General features: G+C 39.3%; 1 protein-coding gene across 3 annotated transcripts in view; it reads left to right on the forward strand.

Moving 5' to 3' along the window:
• Positions 1–25,742, forward strand: part of LOC105358840 (NLR family CARD domain-containing protein 3) — a 58,212-nt gene extending 32,470 nt beyond the window's left edge. The window contains exons 4-11 of one of the 3 annotated variants that reach the window (XM_078934478.1): positions 13,585–13,707; positions 17,520–17,598; positions 17,760–17,958; positions 18,098–19,901; positions 19,997–20,170; positions 20,895–21,071; positions 24,273–24,446; positions 24,763–25,742. In XM_078934478.1, coding sequence (XP_078790604.1) covers positions 13,585–13,707; positions 17,520–17,598; positions 17,760–17,958; positions 18,098–19,901; positions 19,997–20,170; positions 20,895–21,071; positions 24,273–24,446; positions 24,763–24,790 — 2,758 coding nt within the window. In that variant the 3' untranslated portion in view covers positions 24,791–25,742. Of the gene's footprint in view, positions 1–13,584; positions 13,708–17,519; positions 17,599–17,759; positions 17,959–18,097; positions 19,906–19,996; positions 20,171–20,894; positions 21,072–24,272; positions 24,719–24,762 lie in introns of those variants that run through there. The other 2 variants (XM_078934472.1, XM_078934481.1) reach the window with 2 other exon arrangements.
• Positions 25,743–27,275: the final 1,533 nt, after the last annotated feature.

Genomic DNA, 27,275 nt, shown 5'->3' on the forward strand with positions numbered 1-27,275 from the left:
ATCAGATCCAGTGAATGTCTGGTCTGAGTGGGATTGTGCCCAAACTCACACAGAGCTTCTCCAGAATGAAAGCTGTCAGGCAGCAACAGCAGTGTGATCACAGAAAAATGTCCTCTGACACCAAAACCACAGAACATTTCATCAAATCATCTTTGGATTGGATCAGAAATTCTAGTTTTCATTTAGAAAAGTCTTTTTTCCAGAGAACAAACCTGCCTGATTGGTTGTTTGTTAGTGAGTGGGAGGAGCTTAATCCAAGGCTGCTTCTCACCTTCTGCTTTTGACTTTATGTATTGAACATTTAACAGCAACAATCTAAGTCAGAGATGGTGACATTTTCGGGCAGTTTCACCTCTTTCTCTGAGTTGATATTTGTGGAGGTCAAAGGTCAGACGGAGCAGTGTTCTATTCTAGAAACTAGGAAGAGGAAGATTTCAATGCTGATGAAGTCAACCGAACAGCAGCAGGAACTGGATTTTTCTAACACTTTTTTCAACCACAGTGTCATAAATGCATGGAGGAAATGCAGAAACACAGCTGACATGTAGAATGTCCAGGTCCATTAGACGGCTCTTTCTTTTTCATTTCAGCTTCCTCGTGCTAAAAAGAGTCCAACCACAGAGACTCATTGTTCACTGAGGCTCCTGCCTTTCTAAAAACAAATGAGCAGCTTGGGTACATTTGCATAAAAACTAACAAGTTTCAAGGTAAAAGCAGAATTTTCAGGCTCAGCTCACCAAAAACCAAACATCAAATAACAACACAAGAACTGATACCAACTGTTGAACACGGAAGAGGAGGGAACATGGTTTGGGTTCCTTTTTAACTCAATTTTCACAGAGTTTTGTGATTCTGAACATTTTTTGTCCACTGTCACATAGTGAACTAGAACATTTCAGTACACGAACATCAGTGGCGATTTCTTCAAGACTGCAAGGGAAGCTTCCCTTATAATGTCAAAAAATGAATGGTCAAATATGTACTATTGTATTGTATTTTATTAACATTTTATTGAGTAAAAATGTGTTAGAAAACGTTCATCTCCAAGACGATTTCGTTCAGAATCAGTTACATATAGCATATTGGCTGACTCGATTTCCTTCTCATACATTCCCGCAGCGTCACAGTGCATTGAAGCCCAGCGTCCATTGACTTCAACGGGGCTGCTTTGAACGTTTTTTTTTTCAGTGCTTCGAAACTAGACGGTCCTTGGATAAACACTGCGATAATGTCCCGCCCACGGACGCTCAGCGTCTCTGGGGGGGAATGGGGAGTGGGCTGGCCTCCGAGGGACTCCGAGCTTCTGCGTGATGATTGGAGGGTCTGTGTCGAAAGACTGCATCTCCTTTTGACTGACAGCGATTCTGTACTAGAAGGACTCACTGAAGCTATTCTCAGTCCCATCGCAGATTTCTCAAGTTCAGTCGAAATAAAAACTGCTGCAACCTATTTCTTTGATATTTGCTTGGCGAAATTGCTTGATTTTCATCATACATTTCACACAATTATACACCACATTCCTTGTTTCAGTTTTACAGAGTTTAAAATATTTTTTTAAATCGTTCATTCAGTCATTCCTTCATTCATTCATTCATTCATATAACGTTAGTAGGCTAGGCTAGCGTCGTGGGCGAAACTGCGCACGATGGCAGACGGTGCTAATAGTGTCGACCTGATTTTGGCGAAGCCATTTGAAAGTGTTCCTTACGAGGAAAAACTTAGAATTAAACGGCAGGGCAGATCAACACCTCAGATTGATTTAGTGCAAAAGAAAAATAACAGGTCTTTTCAGCTCTCCTGATATGACAAAGTTAGCTGGCTGACTGGAAGTGCTGTGACAAATCAAATCAAATCAAATCAACCTTTATTTATATAGCACTTTTACAACAACACATGCCACTCAAAGTGCTGTGCATAAAAACAATAAAATAAAAAGAACAAGATGACATGACAAACAGTGCCGACAACCCCCCCCCCCAAACACACACAGACACACACCATGATAAAACAGTGATAAAATGATAGAATGTAGAGACCTGGCTTCCTCCTGAAGTGGGGAAACGATATTTTGGGGACATGTCCGTATCAGTGACCCCCCAACCCAAGTTCACGGAGAACACTACCACAGAAACCCCCAGATCCGATCAAGAGAGTCAGACCCGGAGATCCCATTGCAGCGACCCCGTTCACTGAGAAGGGTCAGTCACTGATATGGAGGATCCCTAAGAGAAAAACACTGGAGTCTAATAAAATGTAAAAGGAAAAAAATTTAAATTGAAATATATTTAAAAGATGAACAAGAAACAAATAATTACATAAACCTTAATAGAGAAATAAAATGGTAAGTCTGATTAAAAAATAAAATAAATAAATACAAATAAATAAATGTATGTACATAAACACATAAAACTAGTAAAAAGAGAAAATAAATAATTTAAATATCAAATAAATTCCTAAAATTCAACTAAAAGCTACATTAAAAAGGTAGGTCTTAAGCCTTCCTTTTAAAACATGAACAGTCTCTGCAGCACTGAGGCTCTCTTGGAGGCTGTCCCACATGCGAGGTCCATAAAAACTGTATGAGGCCTTGCCGTATGTTTTAGTTCTAACTAAAGGACCTCAGGGTCCGCGAGGGCTCATACTTTAAAATCATGTCAGATAAATATGAAGGCCCGTATTGCTGGCCATGCCTCTTGATGATAAATTAATAGACAATTTTATGATGTAGGCCGAAAATGAGCTTCCCCTCTCTGACAGACCAGTAGCCGCCACAGATGAAAATTTTTGTATGTGTTTTTTCAGACCTGCTGTGGATTTCCCTCAGGTGAACCACAAGGTCTTTCAGAATGATCAGAACTCAGAAAGTTGAGGTAAAGGTTTTTCTAATAAAGGTTGAAGTCCATGTTGTCCTGGGGAGACATTAGCTGTAGAGAAAGTCAGTCTCTGTTTCATGTTTGGCCTCACTTCAGTCTTTAAAGTTTTCATGAATGCTAAAAATGTTTAGAACATGTTTAGTGAAACTTTCCAGTCTGAACAGCAGCTTCACCTCACTGTCTGCATTCATGGAGCTTCTTCACTGTTTGGACTTTGAGAAACTCATTGGACCTCCATGCTTGATCTTCATCACTTGGATCCACGTTGGTCTTTGTGAAGGACTTGTGGACTTGGAATGAGTGTTCATGTTCTGCACAGTCCCCTTAATAACAGTTATTGACCTTTGACCTGACCAGTGGAGGTTGTTGGACAATAATTGTCCAGATAGAAGTGGAGCTGCTGGTCCATCACAGTGTTTTAGACAAATGGATCAGAGGAAAAGCTTTGCTGTTGCAGCTTGGATCCAGACTCAGAGACGCTGTGAGGATTGTTTCTGCCAGGAGTCTTTAGAGTCACATAAACAAACAGATAAACCTATTTACCGAGAGTTGATAGACACACACCACAAACACACTTACACGCACACAAACACACATTATTTCCCGTTAAGTACAACAAACACTCTTTCAGGGGCCTGTTGCACAAAAGTAGAATTAAGACATCCGGGATAAATGACTGAGCTGAGCTCAATGAATCCAAAACATGTGCGTCCAGGCTTAATTGGTTGCACAAAGACCAAGCCAGGATGAGCAGACACGGATTCATCAAGCCAGGGGGGTATTCCAGAAAGCAGGTTATGCTAGCTCCCACGATAAGTTTGAGGCTAAGGAAGTTGATAACCTCAGCTTTTGGTTCCAGAAATGGAGGTATGTTTCAGGGTAGGTCAAGTTACCATGGCAACTCATGCTCTGAACATAACCTGGTCTGGAGCAGGTTTAGTTGAAGCTTAGTCTGTTTTCAGAGAGGTGAAGCAGCATGGCGTGTCCATTTAAAGATGACTTAGTGGATGAAAAAGCTCATATAATACTTTTTCCACCATGAGAGGGTGATAAGACCACATATGGATGTTGGAAAGATAAACTTTTTTACTTTGATCTAACTTAATTATTTGCTTCAGTTAAGATAAATCATTTTTTTTGTTAGGTCACCTTAAAAATAACACGTAGTTTTCAGACAATTATTTTCCTTTCGTTCAAATTAATTCAATTAAGTAGGTGTAACTTTGGTGCCGACGTTAGATCGGCACCGCAAGGGATTCTGGGATATCATTCCCTTTGCCTGTCTGGACGGATTTGGGTTTAAGTGTGGGTTTTTTACAAAATAAGTTTAGTTGTATAGCTGTTTTACTGTGTTTCACCGCGTTTTGCCGAGCTATTTTGTTCTTCTATGCTTACGTCTCTGCACCATGAGTGAGAGTAAAGGATAGGATGATGAGTTTATATAGCACCCCTACCGCTTAGTGCTGTTATGACAGTGACGGAAAATTATTTACTGAGTTTTTGCACTCCGTGCATTTTTTTCCCGTTCTTTTTATTGTTATAAAAATGAGAATATCTGCCGGCTCAAACTTAGACATATGAAAGTTCAAGAAATATAAGTAATTAAGATGGAAAAAAGATTAATGGACTAATTTGACATTTAGTTAGATAAATACGTAAATTTGAGTTGTATAAACAATTATTGTGTTTGAATTACTTTAACTAAATTGTTTAAATTATTTTTCAGCCATGTTACTTTTTTGATGGACTTGTAATTTTTTTCCGCCGTCATTAAAATCTCAGACTCCGTCTCACTAAAGTATAGCGCTCTCTTTGGTTCTCCACGCGTTTCCATTATGACTCCCGAAATCGGCGATCTATTTAGAATGTCTTTATGTACCTTCCGTGCACGAGCATTAACCCAGGGTTACCAAGTCGAGCGCAATTACGCCAACTCATACCCGGTCTTTTGGAACCGACATACCCAGAGTAAGCGAGTTCAGGCGGATTTCAGCCAGAGTTCGGGCTTAAAGTCAGGCTAGTTTAAACATGCTTCCTGGAATACCCCCCAGGTGTAACCAATGCTGGATAGGTGCGCGCTCACGGCTCACTCAAACAGACCCCGCCGAAGATCACAGATAAACTGATTTACCATGGCAACTAGAGCCGCGTACCTTTCCCCGTCTGAAGCACAAATCCTCATGGAGGCATAAGAGGAGGTAAAAGATATAATTAAGAAGAAAGGCAACACTGCCACAGTGATAAAGCACACTCAAAAAGAATTTAAATTTAATTACCAGCCAATTAATTTTATGACAATGTAACTTGTCATTTCAACCAGAAAATTTTGTTTGTAAATCTTACGTGAATGAATCATGTCGATCGTTCATAAAAATAATCCATTTAAAAGTTACTAATTTTAATCATGTTGATCCAACATGATACCGTTAAATTGGATACATTAATAATCGCAAGGAATTGTGGGATTCCATTTTCTATGTCTATCTGGGCAGATTGTGGTCTAAGTGTGAGTTTTTGTCCATGGGGTTTATTGTCTAGCTGTTTTACTCTGTTTTAACTAGTGATTTAAACTGTTATGGTTCTTTTTTTTCTGCACCATGAGTTAGAGTGTGGGAGAGGATGATGACCAACCCACTTGTGCGGTACATTATTAAAGTTACTATGCTTAAGGAAGAAATCGCGGTATTGGAAATTCTGTCTGGTGATGTGGGACTTTGCTGCGTATTCCATGTCTTTGATGTGAAAGTTATTGGTTGTAACTTTCGAAAACATTAACAATGTCAGATGTATAAATAAAATTAAAACAAAAAATTAAGTTATATCAACATAAATTGTGTTGGGTAGTCATACAAATTTAAGTTGAATAAACTTAATTTAATGAGGTGTGACCAATTGAAGTGATTCAACTAAGTTGGATAAACTTTTATCTTTTGAGAGTGAGCAACAATATTAATTTAAAGTTGGGTCCAACTGCAGTATTTAGATTGAATCAACTTAAATTTATTAGTTTGAACCTAAGTACATTAAGTAGGACCAATATGATTCATTTTTGTTCAAGTAACGCTATCTAATCATGTGGAAATCATTTCCATAATTTTTTTATGTTCATTCAAAGTGAACGTTTTTTGAGTGTAGTTGACCTGCTTTGTTTTGTCCTTATTCAATAAAGGAACATAATGTTACACATTGTGTTTTCATATTCATATGGAATGTGTATTATTTAATATGACAGAGTACTAGGGCCCCACTGAGCAAAAAGGATAAAGTCATACATTTATGAGGCTCGTTCTTTCTGCAGAAAAGACACATATTCTTTTTACAGTTTTGATAGTTATGACAATGTGATACTTCATATTCTGGCACATCAGCATGTCTTCGTTTATGAAACCATACTGAAGGACAATTTCACGAAATGCTCCACATCTGTCATTTTAACAACAGTCCTCCTTTAAAACAACTGGTTACAATATAATGACTTGTCTTTTTTTCCCTCTGTGGCCCTAATATTCTATCATTTTACATATAGCCTTATAGTCTATGGGAAACTGTAAATTATCAAAAGATAGCAACATCATCTAAAATTCATTATTTATCCAGAATGATTGAAATTAATGATCACTAACGTTTAAATAATGACAGTGGGTCTAGTTATATGTGATAACAATGTATAGTGAGCAGTGAAATAACTATTGGTTTCCATTTGTGGCGACTGCTGACTGACATTAGGGATGAGATTAAATAGATCCTGGAATTTAGCCTGGTCTGGAGCAGGCTAGCTCCACAGAATAAATCTCCATGGTAATTTATACCATAACATATCCTCCTGCCCCCTATCCAGCTTTAGTGCAACCGGATTGGGGATCAATTGAGCCAGGATCACCAAGATATCCTGGCTTAATCCCTTATCCTACTTTTGTGCAACAGGGCCCAGGTTTCTGATTACAGGGAGGAGACTAACACAAACACACACATAAGGGGGCGGAGCTCTGCTCAGGTGTTCCTGAATCAGGAAATGAGGAATTTCAGAGTTTTCCTCCATGTCAGAGCAGACAGAGCAGGACGAGACAGTGGCTCCAACTTTCTTCTTCATGGTGAGTCTTTGTGTTTTCTGTTGTCTTCTCCACTCATGATGAAGGCCGTGATGTGTCTGTGTGTTCTCCTCTGTGAGGAAGAGGAGCAGCAGAGGAAGAGCTCAGACTGAACTTTGTCTTTAACTTGTTCTTCTGTTCAAAAAGAAAAGAGTTTCTCCAAAACCAGCACCTAAAGGTCACTGCAGGTCACCTTTCTGACAGAGACCAGAAACACTCAAAGATACCAAAATGCAGCTGTCAGATCTGCCCTGAAGGACAAACTCTGAGTTCTGCTGGGGGGTATTCCAGGAAGCATGTTTAAACTACCCTGACTTTAAGCCTGAACTCTGGCTGAAATCCGCCTGAACTCGCTTACTCTGGGTATGTCGGTTCCAAAAGACCGGGTATGAGTTGGCGTAATTGCGCTCGACTTGGTAACCCTGGGTTAATGCTCGTGCACGGAAGGTACATGAAGACATTCTCAATAGATCGCCGATTTCCGGAGTCACCATGGAAACGCGTGGAGAACCAAAGAGAGCGCAATACTTTAGTGAGACGGAGTCTGAGATTTTAATGACGGTGTATAAAGATTATACGTCCATCAAAAAAGTAATAAGGCTGCATCATCAAAAGAAAGAGTTTCTGCTTGTAGTAGAACAGACAAAGTAAACGCACAAGTTTCTGACCTCATTTCCATTTTCCTTGTGACGCATATATATATAACTTATCCAATTTTGCCACCTTAAATGAAATACTTCTATTGGTAACAAATAATTGAGTTAAATTTAATCAACCTAATTTCTTTCGTCTATAAAACTCAATAATTGTTTATACAACTCAAATTTATGTATTTATCCAACTAAATGTCATATTACTCCAATTCAATTAATATTTTTTCCATCTTAATTAATTATATTTCTTGATCTCTCATATGTCTAAGTATGAGCCGGCAGATATACCGGTACTCATTTTTATAACAATAAAAAGGACGGAAAAAAATGCACGCTGCGCTCAATTTCATTAAAGAATTATCCATCTTTGTCATTCCTCTGTAGAACAGTAGGGGTGATATAAACTCATCATCCTCTCCTTCATTCTTACTCATGGTGCAGAGACATCAGCACAGTAGGACAAGATAACTCAGCAAAACATGGCAAAACACAGTAAAACAACAAAAAAAACTAAAAAAAATTGGTCAAAAAGCCACACTTAAACCAAAATCCGTCCAGACAGGCAAAGGAAATGGTATCCCACAATCCCTTGCGTTGCCGATTTAACAGCAGCACCAAAGTTACACCTACTTAATTGAATTAATTTGAATGAAAGTGAAATAACTTTCTGATAAATACGTGTTATTTTTAAACTGACTTAACGAAAAAAAAGATTTTTAATTATCTTAACTGAAGCAAATAATTAAGTTGGATCAAAGTGAAAAAGTTGAATTTTCCAACATCCATATGTGGTCTTATCACCCTCTCATGGTGGAAAAAGTATTATCTGAGCTTCTTCATCCACTAAATTATCTTCAAATGGACACGCCATGCTGCTTCACTTCTCTGTAAACAAACTAACCTTCAACTAAACCTGCTCCCGACCAGGTTATGTTCAGAGCATGAGTTGCTATGGCAACTTGACCCACCCTGAAACATACCTCAATTTCTGGAACCGAAAACTGAGGTTATCAACTTCCTTAGCCTCAAACTTACCGTGGGAGCTAGCATAACCTGCTTCCTGGGGGGTATTCCAGAAAGCAGGTTATGCTAGCTCCCACGGTAAGTTTGAGGAATATAATTAATTAAGATAATTAATTAAGATGGAAAAAATATTAATCGAATTGGAGTAATATGACATTTAGTTAGAGAAATACATAAATTTGAGTTGTATAAACAATTATTGAGTTTTATAGACGAAAGAAATTAGGTTGATTAAATTTAACTCAATTATTTGTTACCAATAAAAGTAATTCATTTAAGGTGGCAAAATTGGATAAGTTATATATATATATATATATATATAATATATGCGTCACAAGGAAAATGGAAATAAGATCAGAAACTCTTGCGTTTAATTTGTCTGTTCTTCTACTACAAGCAGAAACTCTTTCTTTTGATGATGCAGCCTCATTACTTTTTTGATGGACGTATAATCTTCATACGCCATCATTAAAACCTCAGACTCCGTCTCACCGAAGTATAGCTCTTTCTTTTTTTTCACGCGTTTCCATGGTGACACCAGAAATCGGCGATCCATTGAGAATGTCTTTATGTACTTGACATGCAGGTGCATTAACCCAGGGTTACCAAGTCGAGCGTAATTACGCCAACTCATATCTGGTCTTTTGGAACCGACATACCCCGGGTTAGCAAGTTCAGGCGGATTTCAGCCAGAGTTCAGGCTTAAAGTCAGGCTAGTTTAAACATGCTTCCTGGAATACCCCCCTGGATCCTTGTTCATCAAAAAAACAGTTGGTGACTCTGCTCCACCCTTCCTCTCAGCTCAGATTCAAATGACATTCAAATGTCTTAGAGGCTGTGGAAGCTCCTCAGTGCTTTGATCTCTGCTGAAGAAGGTTGTGAGGCTCTCAGGTTCTCAGTGCTGAACAACTGTGTTTGGCCGAGTTATTTGTCCTGTTATGTTTAATTCTTTCTGCACCATGAGTGAGAGGGAAGAAGAGGAGGATGAGTTTATCTAGCACCCCTACTGTTTAGTGATGTAATGTTAAAGTTGGAGAAATGGGAAATAACATAATGCCGAATGTTGCAAATCCATTTTGTTTTTTATCATTTTATTGTTATAAAATGAGAATATCTGCAGGCTCAAACTTAGACATATGAGAGTTCAAGAAGTACAATAACTGAATAAATTAAAATGGAAAAAGATTTAATTTAATTTGAGTAAAATTACATTTAGTTAGATAAATATGAAAATTTCAGTTGTAAAATAAATTGAGTTGGGCAGACGTAATAAATTAAGTTAAAAAATGTAACTCAATTACTTGTTACCAATTGAATTCATTTAAGTTGGATAAGTTATATGGGTCACAAAGGAAAATGGAAATAAGATCAGAAACTCGTGCGTTTACTTTGTCTGTTCTTCTACTACAACCAGAAACTCTTTCTTTTGCTGATGCATCTGTGTTACGTTTTTGATGGACGTATAATCTTCATACGGCTTCATACTCCGGAAATCGGCGATCCATTGAGAATGTCTTTATGTACTTGACATGCACGAGCATTAACCCAGGGTTACCAAGTCGTGTGTAATTACGCTAACTCATATCCGGTCTTTTGGAACCGACATACCCAGAGTAAGTAAGTTCAGGTGGATTTCAGCCAGAGATCAGGCTTAAAGTCAGGGTAGTTTCTGCTTGTAGAAAAAGCATTTTGCCCGCATATATAGTCATTTTTATAACAATAAAAAGAACAAAAGAATATGCACAGGCGGCATACACTGATTTACCAATTACCCCAAATGATCATCATATCAATTGTAAGTAGGGATGCTATATAAACTCATCATCCTCTCCGTCCCTCTCACTCATGGTGCAGAAAGAATTAAATATAGCAGTACAAATACTGAGGCAAAACACAGTAAAACAAGCTAAACAACTAAACACATTTGGTCAAAAACCCACATTTAAACCCAAATCCATCCAGACAGGCAAAGGGAATGGTATCCCACAATTCCTTGCGGTGCCGATCTAACAGCAACACCAAAGTTACACTTACTTAATTGAATTAATGTAAATGAAAGTAAAATAACTGTCTGATAACCACGTGTCATTTTTAAGCTGACTTAACAAAAAAAATTATTTATCTTAACTAAAGCAAATTATTAAGTTAGATCAAAGTTAAAAAGTTTCTCTTTCCAACATCCATATGTGGTCTTATCACCCTCTCATGGTGGAAAAAGTATTATCTGAGCTTCTTCATCCACTAAATCATCTTCAAATGGACACGCCATGCTGCTTCACCTCTCTGAAAACAAACTAACCTTCAACTAAACCTGCTCCAGACCAGGTTATGTTCAGAGCATGAGTTGACATGGGAACTAAGCATACGCTGAAACATACCTCTGCACACGTGTTTGGGATCAGATGAACAACAGTAATAAGCAAAAGAATGATGGATCACCACAAGAGACTCAATGCATTTATCAGAAGAAGCATTTTTAACTTTTGTGTAAATTTTCACCAGTGTCTCATGTTTTAGAACTTGTGAGCGTTTGTCCAAAGTTTAAAAATATGAGTCATCAAAAATGCTATTTTCTCTTAATATTTCAACAATTATTTATTAAAATAAAACAAAAGTTCAGATACAAATCTTAAAAAGTTTAACTTCTTCCAGCTGGATGGAGTCGGAGCTCGGACGTTTTTTCTTTTGTTTGTTTTTTTGCTGCAAACGTTTTAAACACGTTGGTCTCTACACAGACATGAATAAATACAAAACTCTGTTTTATTTTAGCTGCTTTGCTGCTCCTTCTGGGTTTTACTCTGAGACAAACGGGCCAGAGTGGTTGAAAACGGCAGAACCCCGTACGAACAGAACCGACACAAAGTCCAAAGTCAATGTCTGCCTCGGAGTACCGTCAATGTGAGACAGAGACACTTGATTGGTTAGAATATGGACCTATCAGCAGCTGTTTGATGGCAGCTTGTCAAATCAAACCGAAACTTAACTTAGCAAAGATCGGAAAAAAGTGAGATGACACACAACGCATGCAAATTTCTGTTTGGCGATGCCAGTGGCAGTCATATCACGCTAAGTCGCGCTCAAAGTAGTCAGCAAAATCAAAGATAAGACAAAAGCGAGATTTGAAACAACGCACGTAAAAAAATGTGTTTTGCAAACGCAAAAAAACGTTTTTGAAAGCAAAAAAAGAATGTGAGCAAAAAAAATTTTTTTGAGCAAAAAACGTAGAAAGTTTTGTGTGCAACATGGTGGCAGAAATATCACTCCATAGAAGAGAAGTCCATCTGAGTGCAGTCATGCTCGCACATGCAGTTTCCTTTGCACTTGTTTTCTTTGACCCCATTTGAGCAAAATGGTAAACTTACCAAGATGCTTTATAAAAACAAAGATTCAGTCAAAGCGCGACTGTTTTTCAGTGAAACCGTTCTCTCTTAGTTTTAAAATTCTGACATTTACCGTGCAAACCATGGCAAAAGGCGAGAGTTTAGCGAGAAACACCACTCAGTCTGCCGTCCCTGCCGGAACCATTTCTATGGTGTCAATATAGCGCCTGAAGATTGCGCAGCAAAACAGTAATAGCGCGCATCAAAACCCCAAATCTGAGATTAAAAATGCATAAATTGAGAACCAAAACCTATAATTTGTAACCCACAGCAAAATCATATTTCTCAGTTCCCGATTTGTTTTCTTGCCATTCTGAAATCCTGTTTTTGAGTTGCAGTTTTATTTTGAAATCGTCTTTTTGAGTTGCAGTTTTATTTTGAAATCGTCTTTTTGAGTTGCACTTTTGTTTTTTCAGGTTTTGATTCTAAAACCTGTCAACACGTAAAAACAGCGACATGTCACTCAAGGGGAGGGGAGGCGGGACATCACCCACATCCAGAAGCTCATTGGCTACTGAATAACACCGTGTCTTGCGTCAACAGACCAGTTTCAAGGGGTGAGTCCTTCATGATGGCAGCTTCCTCTGCCTCCCACTGCTGTCTGACTGCATTCACCTGAACCTGAGAGGAAACACAAGAGAACAGCCAATCAGTGGAGGAGCAGCTGATCTGTTGGTGAAGGAGGATCAGAGCTGATGATGAGGAGGGTTTCCTCTGCAGGTGAAGGAGGAAGGTGTGTGTGAGCTGATGTGGATCCAGTGAATCCAGCAGCATGGATCAGTGGGAGGACACACAGGAGGGAGCCCCTCCCTCTAAAAGCAGAGATGGTAACCATGACAACCAGAGCAAAGCTCAGAGGTGAGATGAACATCTCCAACTGTCCATGATCTTCTCCATGTCAGAGCTCAGGACTCACACCAGCAACCTTCATTCTTCACAGGAACCAACCTGGATCTGGATCCAGCTGGGGATCCAGAAGGAGTGACAAGTCAAAGGATTTTGTTCCTGACTTCAAGGACATCGGTTCAGGACAGGAACAGTGAGTGTTTGTCAAAAGTAAAGGATGCGGGATTCTAGTTCAGATGATCAAAAGTTTTCAGATGAAGGTCTGGTTCAGTTCTGGATCTCTCTGATCAGACTCACTTGGAGCATCATGTGTGTGATGAAATCTTTTCAGTTGAGTCTTCTGAGAGTCTCTGAGAGACATCAGAGATGTTGGAGAAGAAAACATGTTGACTGCTGACTCTGACTGACAGCAGCTCCAGTCTAATGAGAAGAATCACTGCAGACTCCTAGGATTCAGATTTTCATGCTTTCCAAACATCACATTGTTCTAGTTTGACTTTCTGCTCTCAGAATTTCTACATTTCTACATGGAGAATTGGAATCAGCTTTTCTAGAAAAAAGTCTGGATTGACTGACAGAAAATGCTGAAAGCTGGAAACTGTTGATCCAAACATGTCATGTTATTCCAGACTAAACAGCTCAGTCTGTGTTCATGTCAAAGTCCATCAGCTGTTCATGAAGAAGCAGATTCTCCAACACTGTGATGGTTTGGTGTTTGCAGAGGTCAACAGGTCACACAGAGAGTCCAGTCTGCAGCCTCCAGCTGTGGCTCCATGAAGAGTGACCGGTTCAAAGGTCATCCTCCAACCTTCAGGAAACGAAAACTAAGACCTTCAGACTCACAGTAAGAAGCAGTCTCTAGTGAACAAAGCAGAGTTCTGGAGTTCTGTAATTGGATTAACAGAAACTTGGCTTACTGACAATATAGCAGATACTTTTAACATCATGGATTACATTCATGTTTATAGATGTAGAAAGGGCAGGAAGGGAGGAGGGGTTTCCTTGTTTTTAAATCCTGGCTTACAATTTAAGGTAAGATCTGACATTGAGGAGCTTTTTGAGTTTGAAACAGAAGTTGTAGGCATAGAAACAAAGTTCTCCATAATCCTTTGTATTTATAGACCACCTAATTGTAATTTGACTGAGTTTGTTGCTAACATTTCTAATGTATTGGACCTAGTTTCTAAAGAGAGAAAGAAGTGTTATTTAATGGGTGATTTTAATATTAATCTGTTTAATTATGAGACAAATTTAGCAATCCAAGAATTTCTCGACATAATTTATTCCCATTGTTTTTATCCAATGATTACAGTCCCTACTAGAGTGACAAATAATTCAGCAACCCATTTAGATAATATCTTCACCAACATACTAGATCAAACAATGAAACCTGGGGTGTTGTGTATGGACGTGGCTGACCACTGCCCTATTTTTTTTAATAGCATGTACTGAGATCAGACAAAGCCCTGTGTCAGAAAGTATTAAATACAAGAGGAACCTTAGTGAAATTAATAAAATTAAATTTAGAAATATAGTCAGTAAATTGCAATGGGCCGAGCTGTATCAGCTAAAAGATCCCCAAAAAGCTTTCACTTTATTCATGAAAATTATTCCTGAGGTATACAATTCCTGTTTTCCTCTTCAGCCTGGACCTCATAAGGCCAAATGTTCAAAACCATGGATCACTTCAGCTATAATAAAATCCTTGAAGACCAAGCACAAGTTATACAAAAAATACCTGACTTGTCCTACTCCGTACAATCACTTAGAATTCAAAAAATAGAGAAACAGGCTAAACCATATCATAAGAGGAGCAAAGGTTCACTTTTACAATACAAAGTTAGCCCAGCATAAAAACAATGTTGCCTGCCTCTGGAAAACTATCAACACAATACTGAATAAAAACACTACTAAAAACAGCTATCCATGAATTTCAGGTTTATGATCATTATGCTTCAGACCCTCACCAAATTACTGCAAAATTTAACTCATTTTTTTCTGAGATAGGCCCTACTCTGGCTTCAAGGATCCCACCTAGTCAACGGGGACCATTGGAGTATCTAAATTATTCCATTACTAAGGAATTTAATTTATCACTAACAACTGAGAATGAAGTAAGAGATATTATTCTTAACTTAAAAGACAGTGCACCTGGTTATGACAATATTGATAGTAATTTGTTAAAATCAATCTATGTCTTTATTATTAAACCACTGACATATATTTTTAATCTCCCTCTGGTCAAAGGTACTGTACCCATTGAGCTAAAGAGAGCAAAAATTACACCAGTTTAAAAAGATTATGATCCAACCCACTTCAATAATTATAGACCAATTTCTGTCTTACTAGCTGTTTCTAAAACTCTTGAAAAAATTGTCTATCAAAGATTAATGGATCATCTTGAAAACAATAACATATTATACCCTTACCAGTACGGTTTTAGGAAAAAACATTCCACTTACATGACACTGGTGCATTTAATTACTGAAATCTATAAAGCAAAAAATAAAAAAGAGAACACAGTTGGTATCTTTTTTGATTTGTCAAAGGCATTTGACACTGTTAACCATACTATTCTTTTGGATAAACTTGTACTTCTTCGCATCACAAACAACTCTTTACTTTGGTTTACTAGTTATTTAACTAATCAATGTCAAACTGTAAACTATAATGGACTAGAGTCCTCACTCCTTCCTCTACAATGTGGTTTACCTCAAGGTTCCATTTTGGGTCCTCTGCTATTTTTATTATATGTCAATGATCTACCCAATGCATCAGTTAAACTTTCTAAAATACTATTTGCAGATGACACCAGTGTATTCTATTCCCAGAAGGATTTAGACACTCTTAACAATGTTGTAAATGATGAACATGACAAGATATTTACTTGGTTCAAAGCTAACCAATTGTCACCCAACATATAAAAACACACTTTTTATTGTTTGGTCTAAAATCAAATGCCATGGATTTCTCTTTTAAAATACAAATTGATAATATTCCAATCAAAAATGTTAGCTGTGTTCGTTTCCTTGGTGTATTAGTGGATGAATCCTCATCCTGGAAACCTCATGTTAGTTTTATTAGTACAAAAATTGCCAAAATGGTGGGTATCCTAGGTAAAACCCGTCATTTGATGAATACAAAGGTTGCAATTATGTTTTACTATTCAATGATATATCCATATTTTAGTTACTGAAATATTGCCTGGGCTAGTACACATCAAACTAAACTTGAACCTATTCTGTGTCTACAAAACGAGCTCTGAGAATAATATTCAATGTAGGACATAGGCATTCATCTCAACCTTTGTTTTGTCAGGCCAGTGTCCTGAGTGTCTATCAAGTCAAGCAACTTCAAACTGGTCAGTTTGTTTTCAATTCTATTGGAAAACTCCTTTCCCAACATTTCACCAACGTGTTCAATTTTAATAATGAATTTCATGAATATCCCACTCGGGGTGGATGTCTCATCAGAGCAACTTTCTCTCACATAACTCAGTCACAATTTAGTGTCCTATACAGAGGATGTAAAATTTGGAACAGTCTTCCTTCCTCTTTCAAAGTACTTTCACAAACTCAGTTTAAAAAAGCTCTAAAAAGCTTTCTTCTTAACAATGGTACTTTTCCACATGGCATGTATTTTTAGTTTGATAAAAGAATGTAAGTGCATGACTTGAATATGTATTGATTTTTTATGAATTGTATTTACTGAACGGTATTGTTTTGTAGCTTATAGACTCATTTTGGTGGTTGCCACATGTTAAGCCCAATGTGGCTTTTTGGCAACCATCCATCACATCCCCATTGTTGAATATTCTGTTTTTATTTACTTTTTTTGATATGTGATAAATAAATGAAATGCAAAAAAATGAAAAAAAGAAGATCAGAGAAGATCTGAGAGTCTCTGAGGGCAGAGATGTTGGAGAAACTTTGGACAGAAATGAATCTGTTTATCTTTTATGATTTGAACAAATGTTTGGATCAGAAAAGGAACAATTTTATTATATTATATTTTAATCAAAGTCTGTCATACAGTTAATCTCATAATTAACCACAGAATGTATAAAAGATTGATGGTTGTTCTCCATTCAGATTTTAAATAGAAGGTTTTTCATTGTATGTCATCAACAAACTTAAACATTAACTTCTTCATTTTCTCCTGGTCTAAATGAGAATCAATGATCCAGTTGACTGTAATTCTGATTCATATGTGAGTCAGAATGAATGTTGGAATCATTGCTGTTCTGAAAACAACAGCATTCATGATGCATTTATGATCTGAGATGATCCAAATCAAAAAGAACTCATCAAACACCATCATGAAAGAAACTCACTTTTAATAAAACAAATTTTTTTCTATCAGGATCCATCAGAGACTCGGAACTGGATCTGGATCTGAACCCAGCTGTGTATCAGTCAGGAGTGACCAGTCAATGGGTCATCTTATTGAATTTAAAAAATCATCATTATCATCTTTTGGTGCAGAGAGATGAGCTCCATGAAAATGTTGTTTCTCACAGACATTTCTATCTTCATGTGTGCAGCAGTGAGTGTTGGAGCTTTTCCACAAACACGGAATAGATCTAGTAGATTCTACTGAGTGTTTGTAGGACACCAGTGGGTCCAGTAGGATCTGATTGTTGCTGATTCTCCACAGACTGGACCAGCAGAGCTCAGAGACTCCCAGTGGTCCGTCTGTCCAGCAGCAACAAACGCAGCTGGACTCCATCTTTCTGGTCTGTACATGAACAACAACTACTTTCCCATCATTCTGTCCACAGTCGTCTCCATGCTGCACTTTGGACACCAGTGGACTGTCAGTGTGTCCAACATGGAGCTGATGTTTGGCTCCATGACTTCACTCTGATTGGCTCATTCATCTGGAATTCTGTTGCAGCTGCTGGAGGACAACATTGTCACTTTCGTGAAGAAGGAGCTGAAGAAGATCCAGAAGCTTCTGAGTCACAGGGAGGATGAGGAGGAGCTGGAGGCTGAAGATGAAGAGCAGAGGAGCAGCAAAGAGTCACTGATGAAGATCACAGTGAACTTCCTGAGGAGAATGAATCAGGAGGATCTGGCTGATGGACTGCAGAGCAGTAAGAGGATTTCTCTGAATGTTTCAACTGCTGAGAAATGAAGATTTACTGACGTCTGAACACATGGAACCACAGGGATTCAAACCCTCATCATTCAGGGCTGCAGAGAGTTGATTTACTGTTTGTTGTCTTCATTCAGGATCTGCTGCTGCAGTTTGTCGACATGAAGTCCAATCTGGTCTGAAGAATAAGTTCCAGTGTTTGTTTGAGGGGATCACTAAAGCAGGAAGCCCAACCCTTCTGAATGAGATCTACACAGAGCTCTTCATCACAGAGGGAGGAAGAGGAGAGCTGAATGAAGAACATGAGGTCAGACAGATTGAAGCAGCATCCAGGAAAGCAGACAGAGCAGAAACAAGCATCAGACAAGAAGAGCTCTTCCAACTCCCAGCTGGAAGACCAGAACCAATCAGAACCGTGATGACTAAGGGAGTGGCTGGCATCGGGAAAACAGTCTTAACACAGAAGTTCACTCTGGACTGGGCTGAAGGCAAAGCCAACCAGAACCTCCACTTCACATTTCCATTCACTTTCAGAGAGCTGAATGTGCTGAAAGAGGAGAAGTTCAGCTTGGTGGAACTTGTTCATCACTTCTTCCCTGAAACCAAACAAGCAGGAATCTGCAACTTTGAATATTTCCAGGTCCTCTTCATCTTTGATGGTCTGGATGAGTGTCGACTTCCTCTGGACTTCCTCAAGACTCGGATCCTAAAGGACCCTAGAAAGTCCACCTCAGTGGCTGATCTGCTGACAAACCTCATCAGGGGGAACCTGCTTCCCTCTGCTCGCCTCTGGATAACCACACGACCTGCAGCAGCCAATCAGATCCCTGCTGAGTGTGTTGACATGGTGACAGAGGTCAGAGGGTTCAATGATCCACAGAAGGAGGAGTATTTCAGGAAGAGGTTCAGAGATGAAGAACAGACCAGCAGGATCATCTCCCACATCCAGAGATCCAGAAGCCTCCACATCATGTGCCACATCCCAGTCTTCTGCTGGATCACTGCTACAGTTCTGGAGGATCTGCTGAAGAGCAGAGAGGGAGGAGAGCTGCCCAAGAGCCTGACTGAGATGTACATCCACTTCCTGGTGGTTCAGGCCAAAGTCAAGAAGGTCAAGTATGATGGAGGAGCTGAGACAGATCCTTACTGGAAACCAGAGACCAGGAAGATGATGGAGTCTCTGGGAAAACTGGCTTTTGAGCAGCTGCAGAAAGGAAACCTGATCTTCTATGAATCTGACCTGACAGAGTGTGGCATCGATATCAGAGCAGCCTCAGTGTACTCAGGAGTGTTCACACAGATCTTTAGAGAGGAGAGAGGCCTGTACCAGGACAAGGTCTTCTGCTTCATCCATCTGAGTGTTCAGGAGTTTCTGGCTGCTCTTCATGTCCATCTGACCTTCATCACCTCTGGACTCAACCTCATGGAGGAAGAACAGAAGAAAATATCCTTAAAGATTCTCAAACTGAAACAGAGCAGTCAAGTCGAGTTGTACCAGAGTGCTGTGAAGAAGGCCTTACAGAGTCCAAACGGACACCTGGACTTGTTCCTCCGCTTCCTTTCAGGTCTTTCACTGCAGACCAATCAGAGTCTCCTACGAGGTCTACTGACTCAGACAGGAAGTAGCTCACAGACCAATCAGGAAACAGTCCAGTTCATCAAGGAGAAGATCAGTGAGGATCTGCCTGCAGAGAAAAGCATCAACCTGTTCCACTGTCTGAATGAACTGAATGATGGTTCTCTAGTGGAGGAGATCCAACAGTTCCTGAGGTCAGGACGTCTCTCCACAGAGAAACTGTCTCCTGCTCAGTGGTCTGCTCTGGCCTTCATCTTACTGTCATCAGAAGAAGATCTGGAAGAGTTTGACCTGCAGAAATACTCTGCATCAGAGGAGGCTCTTCTGAGGCTGCTGCCAGTGATCAAAGCCTCCAACAAAGCTCTGTAAGAACTCTCAGGAAAATCTCCTTCATTGAACAAATGAATCTAAGTGGAAAACACAAGTTTCAATATCTGCTGTCTGTCTATGTTTTCTTCAGACTGAGAGGCTGTAATCTGTCAGAGAGAAGCTGTGTAGCTCTATTCTCGGTTCTCAGCTCTCAGTCCTCCAGACTCAGAGTTCTAGATCTGAGTAAAAACAAGCTGCAATATTTTGGAGTGAAGGCGTTGTCTGCTAGACTGGAGAGTCCACACTGTAAACTGGAGACTCTCAGGTCAGGTTTCATCCAAATGTTGATTGTCCACAAGTTCTGTCTTTTTTTCTCTGTTTCAGGAGAAAGTGTCTGATAGACGTCAGGGCAGAGGAAAAAGCAGAGGACTGTTGCTTGGAAGTAGAAATAAAACAACATTCTACTTAAATTAAAAGTCCTGGTTTTTCCTTATCAGATGGTTACAAATGTTATCCTGGTTCAGACTAAATACTAGAACCTAAGTCCATCCAGGTGTTGATATCTGGGAGAAGTTCACGTTCTCTTAAAGAAAACATAAATCAATCACAGAACTGCAGATTTCAATGGACAAACAGTTGCAGCAGATTTCTGACCCACAGAGCAGCAGCTCCTTATGAAGAGAAATGCGGAGCTCAAACTGCAGCACACTGACTGGTCTTATATCTGGTTCTGGTGATTATTCAGTTCCAAGCTTGGATCAGAACCAATGTGATTTGAAAAATGCATTTTACCATTTAGGATTCAAGATGAAGAAATACCATTTAATCTGACATTTTATAAATCAAAGCTAACAAATCTATTGGATATTAACACCCACCCAAGGTGTCATGTGCTTTCATTTACAGGTCGTCACAATTATTCAGCCCATAATTTTAAAATGTCATCTGTCAGTATGTCATCTGGGGGGTCCCACCTGACTGAATGGACCAAGTTCCTGGAGCTCCAGCCTCATCACTGCTACTGAACACACTTTTCTGTCTGATTGCAGGTTGAGGAGCTGCAGTTTGTCAGAGATCAGCTGTGAAGCTCTGGTCTCAGCTCTGAAGAAAAACCCGTCCAATCTGACAGAACTGGACTTGAGCTACAACCAGAACCTGCAGGATTCAGGAGTTCTTCATCTTTGTGGTTTTCTGGAGAGTCCAGACTGCAGACTGCAGACTCTCAGGTCAGACTCCATGTTTCAGTTGTGTTCAGATCAATATGATAAGTATAAATGACTGACTGAAGACATGACTACAGAACGACAACGTCACATTAATGTTATTTGTTTGTTCTTGGTGTTTTTAATGTACCTTGGTGAAAATTGTTTCAGAATATTGCTAGATTTTTTGTTGCTATGCTGGTGATAAAGAGGGCAGAATATATTTTTATTATTCTTAAATTGATTGGATGATGCACAAGGAAGATTGAGAGAGAGGAGAAATGATGACATCATGAAGAGAAGATGGTCCACTCACGGCAGTCCAGCAGAGATGAAACGTTAAAAAAAATATTAAATATCCAAAGAAATCAAGGTTTATTAAGAACGAACGGAGAGTTCAGAATAACATGTTTAGCATTTTGAAAGTTGTTAAGGACTTTAAAGATGTGAAAATGCTAGTCAGCTGGACTTATCTAGCTTAGCATGGCAAATGGCATATACTTATATAGCACTTCTCTACCTTCCTTGAAGGCCCAAAGCACTTTACAGTCACAGTCCCATTCACACATGCACACACTGGTGGTGGTTCCACTGCCGAACAATGGTGCCAACCTTCCACCAGAGGTAAGGTGGGGTTCAGTGTCTTGCCCAAAGGACACTTTGACACATGGGCATTTAAGGCGGGAGTCAAACCTGCACTCTTACGGGTCGACCGCCCTACCACTGCACCACGGTCGCCCCATGGCTTGCATGGGACTATGGAGTTTGAGTCACTAACCCAATGACTGAAAAAAGCGGGACAGCAGAAAGAAAACGGGAGTCTAGTGAGTGTGTACCCCTGCAGAGTTTTTGGATTTGGATGAATGTGGAGACATTACACCCGGGACCACAGTTTGAAAAGGGAACAAGAAGAGAGTTTATTGAATTGAGCCATGTTAGTGGACACTTTGCTCCGTTAGTTAGTTGAGGCCAGGAGCCTCTGTCAAAAAAAATACCCAAGGAGTACTTAAGACTAAAACACCACCACTAAAACAAACAATTGGTAAGAAAATAAACCCAGCTTTGACTAACCTTGATCAAAGGTGGGCAATGAGGGCAGGGGTGCTGCATAGAGGTGGGCAGCGATAGCGAATGTGGTGCATATAGGAGGGTGGCGAGGCAAGTTGCGCCTGCGGGCCAAACAATGCCGCTTGCAGCTTTAATTTTATTTTAACATTGTATGACAATCACTCAAATCTAATGAAGTGGAAATATAAATTTCTCATGAAACAGGAGTTTAACACCCGTTAACTAAGAACTCAGGGATAATGCCCTCACTTTAAAGCTAGCATAGCAACAGGGTGTTACATAAAGTTTACAGTTTGTGTTACAGAGCTCAGTGTGCTGCATGAATTGACTCTTTCTTGATGACATCATATGGGAAAAAAGCACATTGGGAAAAGAGATTGTCACTCAAACTCGATTTTCTTTTTCAAATACAAAAATACAGACAGATCAAGTGCCAATTGTTGTCACACCCGCACATGCCACTGTCTTTCTGTGACTGTGTTCTTCTTGGCAGTGAAGAAATAAATCGCTCTAAAATAAGATGACCAAGCCAGCAGACTCCAAATGTCAAACAATGGGATTTTATTGATCCCAAAACTATAGGGATGGCCTGTTTGACACAGACACTCTGGCGCGTGTTTCACTTTCATGAAACAGAGTGGTTCGGCACAATGTTTAGGGGCGTGTGTCAACTAGCGCAGATCACGTGGTTGATGACGTATGAAGCGCCAAATGCATCGTTTGTTCGAACCAGGGTTCAGATGTCACTTGTGCTGGAACAGTTGGGCGCGCTATTCTCTATAAATACGAAATTAATCCTGAACATTTCCCGACCAATTCTATTGTTTCCCCTGTATTTGAATCAGCATCAGTTCATTGCACTTTACCATGGTTCCTGGTTAAAAAAAAAGTACTGTGGCTCAGGATCGTTTCAACTCAGTTTCTCCTATAAGAAAGTACACTATGAACGTTGTCTATGAAAAAAATCCTTCTATAAATATGTGATGGCAAATATTAACTATGGTAGTAAAAATAGCTCAGTGGAGAACTTTTAGTGTCTGAATCCATAGATCATTGGTTCAAAACCTGTGTTTTACTTTTTTTTTTTTGCCTTGCGTTCATTTTCTTCATCTGATATGTCTTTTGCTGTGTCAAGCACTTCTCACAGAAAACGTAACTCGTGTTGTTTTACGGTTTTTTATCATCATTTCCACATTGAAGTGTTACAAGGAGCTTAGTTGAAGCATAATATTCGTCCAGTCCACCAGCAGATGTCCCTGTTCTGTGTGGTTTCAAAGCCCTGAATGGTTGTTTCATTTTTCTGGCACAATTGCATGAACCCCAAGGAAAGCTTCATGGGGCTTCTATTCCCATCCCTACAAAACAACAGTCAAAGAAAGAATTCAATAGATTCTGGGAGAGCCTGTTGCCACCACTGAAACCAAGTCTGCTCCCTCAGACCAGGGGGATATTCCAGAAAGCATGTTTAAACTACCCTGACTTTAACCCTGAACTCTGGCTAAAGTCCGCCTGAACTTGCTTACTCTGGGTATGTCGGTTCCAAAAGACCGGATATGAGTTAGCTTAAGTACGCTCGACTTGGTAACCCTGGGTTAATGCACGTGCACAGCAAGTACATAAAGACATTCTCAATGGATCGCCGATTTCCGGAGTCACCATGGAAATAAGTGGAGAAAAAAAGAGAGCACTACACTTTTCTTATGGAAGTTTTATTTTAGTATTTTTTTACCCATAATTCAAAATCAATTATCAATTCTCTTCCATTCTCAATAAACAATTCACTTTGACATGTGATGATGCCATTTGAAAATGTATTTTACAATGTAGGATTCAAGATGAAGAAATACAATTTAGTCTTATATTTTTGAAATCAAAGCTTTAAATCGAAGCAAAATCTATTGGATTTGAAAGTGTCCTGTTCTTTTGATTCCATAGTTCAAATGAAAATTCACATTCCACCGTCTGTTTTAAATCAATTTCAAATCTATTATATTTTCATTTACAGGTCGTCACAATTTTTCAGCCCAAAATTTAATCTGAAAATGTCTGTCAATATGTCATCTGGGGGGTCTCATCTGATCATCGGACTGAATTCACCAAGTTCCTGGACCTCCAGCTGCATCACTGCACCTGAACACTCTTTCTGTCTGATTGCAGGCTGAAGAAATGCAGTTTGTCAAAGACCAGCTGTGCTGTTCTGGCCTCAGCTCTGAAGTCCAACCCGTCCCACCTGACAGAACTGGACCTGAGATACAACGGTCTTCAGTGTTCAGATGTTCAGCAGCTCCAGGATCTGGTGGAGAGTCCAGACTCCAAACTGAAGACTCTGAGGTCAGTAGAGGGTTGTAGTCAGTCCAGCTGCTTCCAGATGTTTGGTCCTAAAGTTAGTCTGAGAGCAAAGATGCAGAGTTTCCTGTGAAGCTGCAGCTTCTCAGTGAAGCTCTGAGGAGAATGATGACAGGCTTCAGGACAACAGTCAGCCGATCAGAGCAGCAGAAGCTCCAACAGGTGAAGATGACAGGAAGCTGCTGCTCTGAACAGGACTGAAGCTCCTGCTGCTCTTTCTGCTGCTGTGCTGCATCACTGACTGACAGACCAGGATCAGGAGACAGTCTTTCATCTCTGTCTCTCTACTTTCTCTCTGCAGGTGGGAGGGAGAGCGCTCTTGGTTCTGATGTTCCTCCTGGAGGAGCAGAGAGGAGCAGCAGAGATGTTGTGACTAGACGGTTTTCCTGGGAGGTGGAGAGCAGAGTGATGGAGGTATCAGAGGAAGTGGAGATGAGTGTCAGAGCTGCAGCATGAACTGATCTGAGATCAGCTCCACTGTCTCTCTCAGCATCAAGTGGACAGTTATTGTGCTGCAGCTCCCCCGGTGGACTGATGGAGAACTGCACTTCCTCTTCTCATTCTAACTTGGAGTGTTGATCTGAAACATGGGTTGGATTCAGATGTTCAGCAGCTCCAGGATCTGCAGAAAAACAGACCTGCAGACAAACAGAATCTTTTCTAGATCATCACTTTCTTCTTTGATCTACATTTGATGAACAGATGTGAATTTGGAATGGACCAATCAAGGATTGAGGGAATAATTGATCAGACAGAACATTTCTGGATTTGATAGATTGGAATATATATATTCCATGATGGAAGAAGTGAGAAGGGAGACTCCTGATGGCTGAATTTAGGAACTGTGTGAAATAAAAGTCCAAAATCAATCCAAATCTGAACCAGTTTATCTTGAAGCAGACAAGATCTGATGTGTTCAGGAAAGCAAAATATCATATCAATCAATCAATCAATCAATATGAGTGACAAACTAGTATGAAAATGCTGTTTCTCTATTAAACACATTATTTTATATACTGTTTATACATGGTAACTTTTTGTACCTTGTCCTATTTCTTCCAAAATAATAATTTTCAGCCTTCACCCTCATACTAATTAACCTGTTGGAACATTTTTGTGGCTCCAACATTACAGTCATCCTTGCAAGGGAAACAAACCAACAAATAAATAATTTGTTTATTATAAGATAACATTAAATTAAATTAATAATATTAAACATTACAACCTATAAAAATCTAAAAAGACAATGTTCCAAAAAAAAAAAAAACAGGTATCGTTGATCTTGATATGTAAACTGGATGTAATAAAATTGTAAATTATATTCATCACAGAGATAACCAAAAACAAAAGATTCTTTGTTTATTTCATCTTAACATTAAATAGTTTTTTAAGATCTCAATAGTTTTTTATTGAACAGGTCTTTGTAGAAGAAACAGAAACAAGAAAAAGCTTTAATCTCTTTGCAGTATGTTGGCGAAAATTGTTTGCTTTTATTATGTTAAGTGATGGTTTTTAAATGTATGAATTTGCTAATCTGATAAATATTGAAATCGAGGAAACTTTATTGATCTTTACGACGCTGAAGTTGGCTTTCGATTCACATCTTCCGATTCGCGAGGGCACTAAAGGAACATTCCGCTGCATTTTTCGCGCTATGATCACCTAAAACCGGGTCCTGTTCAAAAACCGCTGGACCTGGACTGCTCAAACCTGGATTAAATTATGCATTAAATAGTAAAGAACAAAATAAAACAGTTTCTGATTTGTGAAACCTTCCTCTGATTTGTGAAAATGTGAAATAGGTTGATTTTTATTGCATTTTACGCACTGAGTCCAATTCAGACAAGGTCCTGTTCAAAAACTGCTGGGGCCTCATTTATAACCGTTGCGTACGCACAAAAGAAGGCGTACGCCAGTCTCTACGCAATAGTTGAGATTTATAAAAAGCAAACTTGACGGGAAAATGTGCGGTCCTTCAGGCAAGCTCTGACCCAGGCGTACGCACAAAAACGGGTGAAATGAGAAACGGCGACACCCTCGGCAGATGGAAGAAACACGTGAAAGTGAAAATGACAATACTGCCTCTCATAAATAACATGAAGACTTCACAAAGCAGGTCTAACAATTAACAGCCTACACGAACACCTGTTTGATCGATCAGCAGTGAAACAAATAAAAAAAAATCAAACGAAAATTACAACAGAAATTCAAATGAACACTTATTTGCAGAAAGAAAAGTGAAATATGTTCTGCAATATTGCCATGTTGTGCAATTCATCCTCATAAATAATATAGTTAACAGAACGAAATAATGTACAAAACCGATTTTCTTGTCAATGTGTCCGTCTGGCGGAGCAGATATAGGTGCAATTAGACAGACAGATGGATAGATAGAGAGAGATGCATTAATTGTCCACTAGGGAAAGTTGTTTTCATAGTAAAACATTTCTTCATAAGCTACAGAATTATGGTATTCATGCATATGCCTTTAGTTTGTTTTATTTTTGATAAAACCATGTATGGCGTATGTCTCGACCATTCAGAAAGTTACAAGAAATTACATTTGCGCTGAACAATTTCCCATTTCCACGTCGATTATTACCGACATCTGTAGCTTGTCAGATGTAATTAAATGGAGGGAAATAAAATGCCCCATCACAATGCGAAATGACGCACAATGGCTGATCTTGCGCTCTTAGAAGATGTGGCAAATGGAAGAATTTGGAGTGAACACATCTTTAGACAGCAAGGAGACTTGTTCGCAAACGAGGACGAGTGGCTTATGAGCCGGTTCCGACTTCCTCTGCGGGCTTT

The sequence above is a fragment of the Oryzias latipes genome, chromosome 2 (genome assembly GCF_053564925.1).
Source record: "Oryzias latipes strain Hd-rR chromosome 2, Olatipes_Hd-rR_3.1".
Classification (NCBI taxonomy): Eukaryota; Metazoa; Chordata; class Actinopteri; order Beloniformes; family Adrianichthyidae; genus Oryzias; species Oryzias latipes.